Here is a 13,121-nt window from a genome sequence, read left to right on the forward strand (position 1 = left end):
TATTAGTTTTGTGCATATATTCTAGGCTACTTTTGTGCGTATCGTTCAGCAGTTCAAAGTGTTTGCTTGTTGACAACTGCTGGAGGGTTTTTCTCCCTTTCCCAGAATAGCTCTTCCAATGAAGACATCCCGAAGATTTATTTGGGAAGGTTGAGACTCTGGAAAGAGTGTAGAGAAGAGCAACAAGGATGATTGGGGGCCTGGAGGCTAAAACATATGAAGCATGGTTGCTGGAATTGGGTATGTCCGCTTTAATGAAAAGAAGGACTAGGGGAGACCTGATAGTCTTCCAGTATCTCAGGGGCTGCCCCAAAGAAGAGGGAGTCAAGCTATTCTCCAAAGCCCCTGAAGGCAGGACAAGAAGCAACGGATGGAAACTAACCAAGGAGAGAAGCAACCTAGAACTAAGGAGAAACTTCCTGAGAGTGAGAACAATTAACCAGTGGAACAACTTGCCTCCAGAAGTTGTGAATGCTCCAACACTGGAGGTTTTAAAGAAGAGACTGGACAGCTATTTGTCTGACATGGTATAGGGTCCCCTGCTTGAACGGGGCTGGACTAGAAGACCTCCGAGGTCCTTTCCAACTCTTGTTATTCTGTGTTTTCAGACGTAGAATTATTCAGCAGCTGCTTGAAGTCCTGACAGATTTCAAGAGCTACCTTTGGTTAGTTTGATTATTATTATTATTACTATTATTATTACTTTAATTTATACCCCGCCCTTCTCCCGAGGGACTCAGGATGTTCTCATGTGCCACAAGTGTGATGTGCTCCTTCGGTCAAGTGATGAGTGACAGGTTGCATGCCTGAAAAAGAATCCATTAGCTGACTTGGTAGGGACTCGTCTGAATGATGGACGGGAACGCTGACAATGTAAACAATTAGCCATCATTAACCAATAACAGGAAGGCTGCAGATAAGAGGGTATCTCCTACTCCGAGGAGGCTGTGGTGTAAGATAGCAGGAATGGTTTGACTGGATATCTATTCCATCCTTCCATCCATCTTCTTTGAATGTTCCTCCCTCCCTCCCTTTTATCTTTCATTCCTTCCATTTATCCTTCGTTCCTTCCTCTTGGAATAAGCCATCTGTCCATCCATCCTCTTTGAATGTCCCTCCCCTCCCTCTTTGAATTTCCTTCCTTCCTTCCTTCCTTCCTTCCTTCCTTCCTTCCTTCCTTCCTTCCTTCCTTCCTTCCTTCCTTCCTTCCTTCCTTCCTTCCTTCCTTCTCAAATATTGAAGGATGGTGTCCCTCCACAGTTAAACAACCCATCCTTTCCAATTCTTCAGCGTCATGAGTTTTTTTCTCTCCAGTTCCTCCTCCCCCCACCCCACGTTGCAAATCCTGATTTATCCAAGGCTGGGATCAATTAAAAGCTCGTCAGGGTCCTACTGGGAGGAATTATTCTCCAATTTCTGGCACTTGTTCTATCTCCCAAGCAGAGCGCAGATATCTCTCAGCCTCCTATGAGAACTTTCTTTGCCCCCGCACCCCTTGTTTTCCCATCTCAAGGCATCCTTCCTCTCCCCGCCCCCGCCCCCCAAATTGTGCACTGCAAAATAATATGATTTTTCGGTGGGGGCTTTGTTGGAGAAGTTTTAATTGTTCGAATGTAGGGTGCTTTTGTCTCCCAATTTCAAGAGAGCAATTGTTGTTTTCTTTCTCTTTCGGATTGTCGTTTTGTGGAAGGATTTTTTATTTAAAAAATTTTGTGAAAACTCAGGGAGAGAGAGAGGGGAGAGAATGGATACAGGGAAGGAAGGAGAGAATGGATAGATAGAGGGGGAAGGAAGGAAGGAAGGAAGGAAAATATGGATGGAGGGAGGGAGAAAGAGAGAGAGTGAGAGAGAGAGGAGAATGGATAGAGGGAAGGAAGGAGAGAATGGATAGATAGAGGGGGAAGGAAGGAAAATATGGATGGATGGATGGAAAGAGAGAGAGAGAGAGAGAGAGAGAGAGACTGTGGATAGACTTTTCCAGCTCAAGATACGATGCAGCTACTATATTTGCCTTTTTTACTTCTTTATTTTTCTACAAAAAGGGAAAAAGAAAAGAAATAGGGAAATAAAGGACACGATTAAATGCTTTTTAGGAACTAATGGGCCCATCCCTTTGTGGGTTCTCACTAGACAAAGTCTCACAGTTGTCGGACCTTGGCAGCGGACAACATGCTTGTCTCTAGTGACAATGATAAATGGCGGTTTGTAAGATAGCCTGCGCTTATCTCTGGAGCTCGTCTGATAGGCCTTAAACCTCTCACCTGCAACAGCAGAGAGGAGATTCTGAGAGATGTAGCAAAAACACCCAGTGCAGGATTCTGCAAAATATTGTCAAGGGTGGCATCATAAAAAGTCTGCAAGATTGGGTAAACATCATGGCTTAATTCCTTCTGTGCCTGTTTTATTCCTCCCTCCCTCCGTAGCATCGTTCCTCTACTGCTCTCTCCCTCTTCAGAGTTCTCAATATATAAATTTTGGATTAATGGACGCTTCGGTATTAATCTATTTAAAGAAATATATATATATATATATTCATGTTGCCGTCCTTTGAGAGTTCTTCTCTTGACATTTTTCTTTATCTTCTCTCTCTTTTTCCTTCCCGTTTTCCAGAATCGGGGACGTTTGGCGGAGAAGAGAACGGTTCCCTTGCCCCCCTCCCGGACCCCGAAAAAGGAGCCCCCCACTCTTTTCTCACACAGCGACAACTTCAAGGAGGTTGAGAAGATCAACGGACACCACCCTCATGTCAAACAAGAAGAGGATTTGCATTTTAGTATCATGAAAAGAAGGTACGTGGGCGTTCTTTTATTTTTATTTTTCCCCGCCCCGAAACACAATTATGTAGGTAAGTCCTTGTTTTATGACCACTTGTCTTAACGATGGTTCAAAGTTAAGACAGCCTTGGGGAAAAAAGTCCTCGGGTTACAACTGTCGCAGCATTCTGCATAACGTGATTGCAATTTGGGCAATCAGCAACCAGATTATTATTATTATTATTATTATTTATTAAATTTATATCCCGCCCTTCTCCTTGCGGACTCAGGGCGGCTGACAATCGATTAAAAATACACAAATGACAATTACAGAATTAAAATTAATTAAGAAGAAATATTTAAATATAGTCCAATTAAAATATAATTCAAACCCCTCTAAAAATTACCCTAGGCCAGTCCCGCTTGTTGGAATAGCCATGTCTTGAGGGCGCGGCAGAAGGAAGGGAGATCAGGGATCACCCTGATCTCTGGGGGCAGTTCATTCCAGAGGGTGGGGGCTCCCACAGAGAAGGCCCTCCCCCTTGGGGTCGCCAGCCGGCACTGTCTGGCCGACGGCACCCTGAGGAGACCCACTCTGTGGGAGCGTACCGGCCGATGGGAGGTAATCTGCGGCAGGAGGCGGTCTCGAAGGTATCCGGGTCCGATGCCATGGAGCGCTTTGAAGATGATAGTCATCAAGTTGATGACAACTGCAAAGTCTTGCAGTCACGTGATCACGATTTGTGACTTTCTCACCCCGGTTTATGACACCCCCCCCCAAAAAAAAGCCTATTGGGAAAGCTGTGTCTCCTTAATGACCACCTAATGGGCATGATTCGTTTAACAACCACAGTAAAAATGATTGTAAAGTCAGGTCCGGTCACATGGCGGTTTGTTTAATCGATGCATTAATGCGCCCAGAATCCCAGTTGTGTTTTGTACATTTTGGAGCCTATTGTGTCGCACAAAGCTTCCACTTAATTTAAGTTAGAATTCAGGAATAGATAAATGTATTGGTGGCCTTGCAGGTCAGAACTACTGCGAGGTTGCAGCACGCTTAAGAAAAATGTGTGTGGTCTGAAGTTTTGACCGTAGCAGGAAAAAAGTCGTATTTTGTAACATGGAAATGGGACTTTTTGCAGCCCACAAGCCAGCGGTTAAGAGTTTTGAGGGGGGGGCTGGTAATGGGCTTGCTCCCCATTTCAGTCCTTAAAACCAAAATAAGACAATTTTATTTATTTATTTATTTGCAAACTTATTCTTCCCATCTCCAAGCCATCGTGTTGATTTTTTCCTGTGGGTCTTGAAAAGAACAAGGAGTTATCACTCCTAAACGCTGAAGTGGGATCCTTCCCCATTGCTTTAGAAACACAGGGGATCCTGTGACCCACCAGGGACCCAGCAACCGTCATAAATATGAGTCAGTTGCTAAGCATCTGAGTTTTGATCATGTGATCCCGGGGAAGGCTGCAACGGTCGTAAGCGCGGAAAAACAGTCATAAATCACTTTTTTTTTCAGTGCCGTCGTAGCTTTGAACTGTTGTAAGTCAAGGACTTACAGATCTCTTCTTGAAAAAAACCGCAGAGCCGCGATCTCAATTTTGATCAAAGTTGGGCTAAACCCCATCTAGATACTACCTCCAAGGTTTTGATGGGTGACCCCTGTCCCCTTTCCTTAAAAGTTTTTTGGGGGGGGCAATAATTCCAGCAAGCCCGTGAAAAAAAACTCCCATTGCTGTAAACTTGGGAGACGTTGCATATGCCAGTCACAAAGTTAGCCAGGCTGGCACCGAGGCTATGTGGGTAGAAACTGCCAAAAGAGAACGGGTGCCAGGAGATCCCGAGGCAAGGACGTGGGTTCAGCAACACATGAAAGGGAGTGTTGAGCGAGCACTTCCCAAAGCCAAAAAAGCAGATTAAAAAAGAGAGGTTGCCAGCTCTTTGGGTCCCTGACAAAATCAGGACCTGATGTTGGGCTGGAATTTCCCAGCCTGAGGTCTGAAAGAAGCCACAGGTGGCAAAGTGCCACGGGGATGTTCTGTGTTCCTGCACGCTCCTCCAGAGCCAGCTTAGAACCAGAATTAAAACCAAACAAGAAACATTCATTTGAGGATCTGGTGGACAGTTTGGAGACTGGATTTCCTCCCCTCCTTCTCTCTTTCTGCTTAGCTAGGAGGAAGAATTACGTGTAGGTCATCTTCTCGATATCTGGGAAACAACTTTAGCTTTGAGCAGGGGTCTTCAGACTTGGCCCTCTTCTGACTTGTGGACTTCATAAGAGGACTTGTGGACTTCAACTTCCAGAATTCTGGGAGTTGAAGACCACAAGTCGTCAAAGGGCCAAGTTTGAAGACCCCTGGCTTTAAGCCTTGTTGGACCGATCACGATTGATAGTGATTTCCCAGGGATATGGCTGAATTTTCCAGATCTGTAGATGACCTTGGTCAGTAATGGTCACAACGGAAGGGTGTGATTTAGGAAAGAGTTCTCCCAAGTGTTTCAGGACTTGGAAACCCATCTGAACAAAGTTGTGGACCCCACGATCAAGAAGCAAAGCCGTCGTGTTGAAAACAGGGCTAGTTTTTGAGTCAACCTTCTTTTTTGATCTCTCTTGTGGAACCCCTCAAGTCCCAGCAGGACCTACAGTGCGGTGGACCAGGTTTTCGAAAACCCTTCTTGAGGTTCCTTGTTTTTTCTTACCGGCTTTCCATAACTCTTATCCTCTTCTTCAGCCTGAAAGGCGTCCAAAATCGGTATCTTTGGATTGTGTTGTGCCACCTAAAAGGCCCAGAACTGAATCCATATGCGGTTGGGAAGCAGGTGTAGATGCCTCCTTATAAACATCAATCCTTTCTTGTGTCGCTGGTCATTGGGTCTAAGAAAGGGTAAATGAAAGAAGTGGGTCGATTAACCCAATGTTTGCGGTATTCTTGTTCGTTTCCTGAATTCCTGGTTTTTCCCCAACTGTAGGGATGGTGATGTTAACACTGGGCGCTATCTAACAAAATGAAATTCAGTAGTGAAAAAAGTAAGGTTCTACATTTAGGCAAGAAAAACCAAATGTACAGGTATAGTATAGGGGGTACCTTGCTCAATAGTAGTAACTGTGAGAGGGATGTCGGAGTCCTAGTGAACAATCCCTTAAATATGAGCCAGCCGTGTGCTGCAGCTGCCCAAAAAGGCCAACACAGTGCTAGGCTGCATTAACAGAGGGATAGAATCAAGATCACATGAAGTGTTAATACCACTTTGCAATGCCTTGGTAAGGCCACACTTGGAATACTGCATCCAGTTTTGGTCACCACGATGTAAAAAAGATGTTGAGACTCTAGAAAGAGTACAGAGAAGAGCAACAAAGAGGATTAGGGGACTGGAGGCTAAAACTTACAAGGAACGGTTGCTGGAATTGGGTATGTCTAGTTTAACAAAGAGAAGGACCAGGGGGGACAGGATAGCAATATTCCAGTATCTCAGGGGCTGCCCCAAAGAAGAGGGAGTCAAGCTATTCTCCAAAGCGCCTGAAGGCAGGACAAGAAGCAACGGATGGAAACTAACCAAGGAGAGAAGCAACTTAGAACTAAGGAGAAACTTCCTGACAGTGAGAACAATTAACCAGTGGAACAGCCTGCCTCCAGAAGCGGTGAATGCTCCAACACTGGAAGTTTTTAAGAAGAGACTGGACAGCCATTTGTCCGAAATGGTTTAGGGTTTCCTGCCTGAGCAGGGGGTTGGACTAGATGACCTCCAAGGTCCCTTCCAACTTTATTATTATTATTATTATTATTATTATTATTATTATTATTATCATCATCATCATCATCATCATCATCATCATCATCATCATCATCATCATTATTATTATTATTTTCTTAGCAGATCTTGGTTTTTTTTCCACCCTCGTCTCCTGCTGGAGGAGGAACTCTCAGCTATGAGGGTTGAAGGACCCATCTGGGTCACCTTATTAAACTCTTCGCCTCCGATTGTGCGTAAGAGGAGAAGCAGCGGAGAAGGTTAAAATGGAAGGGCGATGCCCCATCGCTTGCTTGGAAGGTCCCCTGCCTGCCTCCTTCTCTCTTTTAATTATTAGTAATTTATAAAGGAGACCTCTTTGCCCCCCCCTCACCCCACCTCCACAAGGCAGCCCGGGCTGCTTGATAGCTTGCAAATTATTAGTAATTTGATTTCAATTGAATGAATAACCTGCTACAGCGAGGCGCGGATTCGTCTCGGAAATCTAATTGGAGATAACGCCATAGAAACTTGAAAAATGCAGAGGGGGGGGAAGACTGGTTGAGCTTTTTTGCAGGGCTGGGGGAAGGAATATGCAAAGCTGCCCATGGGGGAAGGAGATAGAAAGTAATTGGGATTTAATTTTATTTCTTACCTATTCATTTGTTTAAAGAGGGGTGTTTAATTATCCAGCGCCGCGGAGGGCAACGGTTCCCAAGGGATGAGCGGGGGGGGTGGTTTTCCCCACTGGGTACAAAAAAAAAATGGGTTGGATGCCAATCTCGAAGGCTTTTGATGTCAAATCTTTCGCGGGGGGGGGAACAGTTTTGATCATTAAACAAGGTTTTACATTCATCTTTTGAAAGTGGGTGCCCTTTTTTAAAAAAATAATGGCTTCCCCCCCCTCTTCCAAGCGGTCCTCAATTTATGATCAAAACTGAGCTGTCAATAATAATAATAATAATAATAATAATAATAATAATAATAATAATAATAATAATAATAATAATAAAGTTGGAAGGGACCTTGGAGGTCATCTAGTCCAACCCCCTGCTCAGGCAGGAAACCCTACACCATTTGTAAGCGAAAAGGGGATCACACGACCCCGGGGCCCTGCAACCGTCATAAATACCAGTCAGTTGCCGAGCATCTGAATGTAGGGGGGTGCTGCAACGGTCGTAAGTGTGAAAAATGGTCATAAATCCCTTTTTTCCCATTGCTGTTGCAGCATTGAACAGTCACTAAACAAATGGCTGTAAGTTGAGGACTTACCTTCATTTCAGGCTTTCCGGTCAGGGAAGGGAAGGATATATTGTGGATTGAACCAACATATCATTGTTTTTCCCCAATGTTTTATATTTCATACCTTAAATACGAGCAACCGCTCCCCAATTAAGCTGGAGTTTTTTTTCTGAATTGGATCGGATCGTTTCTGGATGTTTTGCAGCCCTTTCTCGTGTGTGTGTGTGTGTGTGTGTGTAGGGTTCTCTGGCACAAGACAGTACTCTGCAGAGAAAAAAGAACTGTGTTCTCTGGCATAAAGCTGGAACCAGCTCGTTGGGCAATTAATAATAATAATAAAAAAGTTGGAAGGGACCTTGGAGGTCATCTAGTCCAACCCCCTGCTCAGGCAGGAAACCCTATCCTTTTTTTTTTTATTTGGATGCAAAGTTTATTCTGGTGAGTTCTGTTATGCAGCACGGTCTATCTGCAGTTTCTGCAATTAACTTGTTTGAATCCTGCCTACGAAACCACGATCGCTCCCGATCCTCGTTTTTTGACCGGCTTAGGTATGAATCTTGAATAGGAAACACGGGAACCTGGAGAGGAGTTTTTTTTGGGGGGGGCTGCCTAGAGCGGGAATACAGACAGTCCCCATTTAACGACCCCAATGGGCAACTCGGCCGTTAAGAAAAGCCAAGTGAAATCACGACGGTAATTACGATCTGACTCGTTTCCGAAATGGTCTGGACTATCCAGGTTTCTGGGACATTCGGACCGAGAGGAAGATAAAAAGAGAAGCCAAGGGAACTATAAAAAAAAGGGAAGGAGAAAGACCCCTCCCCATAAGAGTTTAATCTTTGCCTCCAAAGGGAGGGTGATCCTTCATCTGCCTCCCCCTCCCCTTATTATTATTATTATTATTTTATCTGCCTCTGTTGATTTCCTTGTTTGTTGTTCTTGTTCTGAGCCCCTCCTTGGGGTCAGTATCTCTATCGTCCTTGATGAAAAATAAAATCTTAATTAGGAACAAGCCGGCACCAAACCTTAGTACAATTGACACAGCTTGTATTTTTTTTGTTTCCCCCTTCTCTATTTTCTGCAAGGAGAAAAGATTGCCATCTCTCTAGGCCTGTTGCAGCAATCCTTCCTTTCCTCTCCCATGGCTTTGAAGTTAACACACATGGCTGTTGTGTCAGTGTAACTCAAAGCATGCCTCTCCTTTTTAAGTGTAGGGTGGCGTTCCCTTGTAAAAAAAACGGTCCATTGCCTCTTGAAGGGAGGAAGGAAATCCTTACTTGCTCCAAAAAAGACTCTCTGTGTGTGTTAAACAAAGAACAACAGAGCGGGAAGGGACCTTGGAGGTCTTCTAGTCCAACCTCCAGCTCAAGCAGGAGACCTTATGCCATTCCAGACCAAGGACTGCCCAGTTGAATCCCTTAATTCAGGGTAGAGTTGGGGTGACTGGATGGAGCTGAGCATTTGCTGTCTGGACGCCCTTCCCAACGCCTACGCAGCGTTCACAGCAAATATTTTCTCTTGGAGCCCTGATAGAAAAACATCTGCCCTTACCTGGGATTGAACTCTCAACCTTCCCAAGTGGGAGGCGAGCATCTTCACCGCTAGGCTGCCTCGCCTCTTCATATAACGCGAGCTGATGCGGCTCGTCCTCGTTTAGCGGCCAGAATTGGAACCGGCAACTTGGTCATTAAGCAAAGCGGTATGCTTATGATCTGACTTCAGCTTTACAGGGCTGTGAAGGTCGTATAAACGTGAAGACGGGTTTCAGAGTTGTGTTTGTTTTTTTTCATCATCACTCTAGCGTCCCATTTAGCGACTGCTCGCAGTCACAGTGGGGTCGGCGTTTCATTTTACGGCCGGTCCTCACCTTTACGGTGTTCACAAAGGAAAGCTGAAGGAGAAGCATAAGCCCCGGTTGCAGTTTCACCTAACAACTGTTTGTTTAACCGTGAAGTTGCGTTTCCCAATTGTGGTCAGTAAACAAGAACTACCTGGCTCTTGAAATCTACCACACACACACACACACACACACACATTATTTTATAGCATCTCTGACTTTTAAGGCATGAGTTGGAAGGTGGAGCTGCCCAGCCTGGTGGCTTTTCTGAAGGGGAGAAAACACACACACACAAAACACGACACAACACAACACACACACACACACAAATTATTTTATAGCATCTCTGGCTTTTAAGGCATGAGTTGGAAGGTGGAGCTGTCTAACCTGGTGGCTTTTCTGAAGGGGAGAAAACACACACAACACACACACACACACATACACACACACGTTCAAAACCAGACCATGCGTGTGCCTCCCCGTGCAATCTCTGCTTGCAGACTAGTTGCTTGCTCGCCTTTGCGCAGCAGCGCAAAACAGCCTTGATCCAAATTTGTGGGTCGCTCAGGTTGTGTTTGTGTTGTTGTTGTTTTAATTATTAAACCTACCACACACCCCCTCCTCTCCTTTCCCTTCTGGTCTGTTCTGTCTGCCAGTGACTTGCGATGGAGGGGATGGGGGTGGAGGAAAGCGAGGCGCTAGCCATGCGGCCCCCGGATTAGTTGGGTTTTGCTGTGCAAGGCGACGGAGTAGGTGGATGGGTGGGGGGTGAGAAGGAGGAGGAGGAGGAGGAGGGGGGGCGCTTGGATCAAGGAGCTGTCAGCTTCTGTCTGTCGGATCTCCTTCCTTGCTTTTGGCTGACTCAGAAGCCCTGGTTTTACCTCCCCGGGGGAGAGACGCTGACCTTGCTGGCTTTAAAGGGTTTTGTAGCCGGAGCCATCCCGAGGCTCTGCTTTGAATTACTGGGATTCACACAAGGGGGGGGGAGGGGAGGAGGTTCCTTCTCCGGCGGGGATGAAAGGATTCCGAACCAAACTCCCCACCCCCTTGCCGGGAAAGTTCAAGAGCCCTTGGACCGCTTCCCATTGGGGGGGGGGAGGCGGGAGAATAAAAGATAAACAGCGAAGAAGAAGGAAAATAGTCGAGGTCTTATACCATCAAAAGTTGGCACAAACTTTGCAGGCTTCTTCTTCTCTCCCCCCCCCCCGGAAAAAAAACACCCCAGTGAAGTCATCCAGCTGTTGCCAGGGCACAGAGGTTGCAAGCCAGAGGGAGCTGGAAGGGAAGGAAAAGCGGGGGGGGTGTTCGCTCCCCCCCAGGGCATCAGAGCCGTGGTGGCGCAGTGGTTAGAATACAGGATTGCAGGTTGACTCTGCCCACTGCCTGCAGTTCGATCCTCAAAGTCGACTCAGCCTTCCATCCTTCCGAGATCGGTAAAACGAGGACACAGATTGTTGGGGGGCAAGTTGCTGACTCTGTGAACTGCTTAGAGAGGGCTGTAAAGCAGGGTGAAGCGGTATATAAGTCTATATGCTATTGCTATAAGAGCCCTGGTGGCGGCGTGCTTAGAATGCAGCATTGCAGGCTAAACTCTGCCCACTGCCGCCAGTTCGATCCTGACCGGCTCAAAATTGACTCCGCCTTCCATCCTTCCGGGGTCCGTAAAACGAGGACCCAGATTGTTGGGGGCAAGTTGCTGACTCTGCAAACCGCATAGAGACGGCGGTATATAAATCTTAAGTGCTGTTGCTATTGCTACCTCCATTACCGACACCTCAGAATTATCCTGGTCTTGGGCTCCTTCCAGATTGGAGATGTTTTCAAAGCTGTTTTAAGTCCCTAGTTTTTAGAGATTCAGACAATCGAAAGGCACTTGAAGGATTTTTGTAAGCGGCGGTCATAAGTTAACTCTGTTCAGTTGCGTTGCAACTTTGAACGGTCACCTCCACCAATGCATGTCAGTTTATGACTACCTCTAAAGATAGCTTGTATATTAATTGGGGCCTTCAGGATAGATATTAACCATTGCGCAAGTAGGTTTCCCCCCCTAAGTATTGTCTAGACATCCTATGGGTGTATAAGAGGTGCTATAGGTAGTCCCTTGATTTACAACCAAGTTACACAGGTGTCTGGAGAATTCAGGAGATGCTGATTTTTTTTAACGGGGGGGGGGGAGTTTTAGACCAATTTTATCATCTTTATAACCCACCTGGGGTGATGGTGCATAAAATGGGCAGCTTTATCAGTCTGTTGATAAATAATTATTATTTATCAATAATAGCTTCATTAATAATAATGAAGCTGTTTGCCAGACCTGATTTAAAATTGTGTTCTCACTCTGTTGTTCACACACAGTTGTTATGTACCCACTTAGGCATTTTAGGGCCAAACTTTTAGTGATTTTTTTTTTTGCCCTGTGCCTATTGATTCATATTTATTAATTAATCCCATTGATACGATCAAGGAGCTCTTATTGTTTGATTAGGTTGTCTTTTATTGTTTATATTCTCTACGTATTTTTCTTGTTCTTGTGCTGGTTAGCCTCCAGCGCCTCCACGCTTTAAGCAAGAAAGACAGTCGCGTAAATTTAAACGATATACAAAGAAATAAGCACCTGCGATTTTGCATGTAATTTGTAATTTTGAAGCTTTACCTTTTTTTTTTTTTGCACGCATCCTGTAGCATACATGTGCTCTATTTTTAGTGGCTTTGTGTGTGCGTGACGTGCAGGAGATTTCGTTTTTCTACGCTTCTGAGTTTTTACGTGCAAAATAATAATAAAAAAATAGCAGTGATTTTAACTGGGTGAAAAATCTTTCACTGAATTTAATTGGTTTCAGTGCTTTGGGGCGGTTTGGAACCGGATTCCTACAAGCCAAAAAAAAAAACAAACCCCACACACATCTGGAAACTGTAACCCAAACATCTGGTGGTTTACAAGAGTCTTGATGTAGCCCAAACAGCAACAAAAAGACTCTCGGTAGATTTATAGGAACGAGAAAGTTTGCAGGAATATGCACACACGGACATATCTTTAAAGAAAACTTGTAAAAAAAATGTACAAAAAAACCTTGTAAAAAATTGGACACAGGGTCAAAATGAGCAAGGGGGGGGGGAATCCATAGCTTTAAGAAGGGCACTTTGCAGAAACACAATTTCGTCTTCTTAACCTGTTGCAGACTTGGTGCAAATTAGAAACCGTTCCTTGTAGGTGGTCCTCGGCTTACGACCACAACTGAGCACTGGAATTTTGCTCGTAAGTCGTTAACGGTCGTAAGTCAAGGCACCCTGTGATCTGACTCAAAAGTTACAGCTGGTTTAGAATGGATAGGCCGCAATCCTTTTCCCCAAAGGGTAGGGAGGATGGAAAGTGGAAGTAAACGTTAGAAACTGGCCCCCCCAAAAAGTCAAAAATCACGTTCACGTGGTTGCGGGATGCTGCAAACGGCCATAAGTGCGAGGAATGCGGAATTTGCAGAAGCTGAAACTTCGAAAACAGGTCATAAGTATCCTTCGGGTGGGGGGGAGGCGTTGATACTTGAACCAATCCTTAAGAAACT

The 13,121-nt window shown here is 45.2% G+C and overlaps 1 protein-coding gene across 1 annotated transcript in view; it reads left to right on the forward strand.

Annotated features, from left to right (window-relative positions):
- Positions 1-2,763: 2,763 nt before the first annotated feature.
- LOC107298859 (sterile alpha motif domain-containing protein 11-like) overlaps positions 2,764-13,121 on the forward strand; it is a gene marked incomplete at its 3' end in the record, with an annotated part of 35,560 nt that continues 25,202 nt past the window's right edge. The window contains exon 1 of the mRNA XM_015828224.1: positions 2,764-2,789. Coding sequence (XP_015683710.1) covers positions 2,779-2,789 — 11 coding nt within the window. The remainder of the gene's footprint in view (positions 2,790-13,121) is intronic.

The sequence above is a fragment of the Protobothrops mucrosquamatus genome, unplaced genomic scaffold, assembly GCF_001527695.2.
Source record: "Protobothrops mucrosquamatus isolate PMUCROS unplaced genomic scaffold, P.Mucros_1.0 scaffold4339, whole genome shotgun sequence".
NCBI classification, from domain to species: Eukaryota; Metazoa; Chordata; class Lepidosauria; order Squamata; family Viperidae; genus Protobothrops; species Protobothrops mucrosquamatus.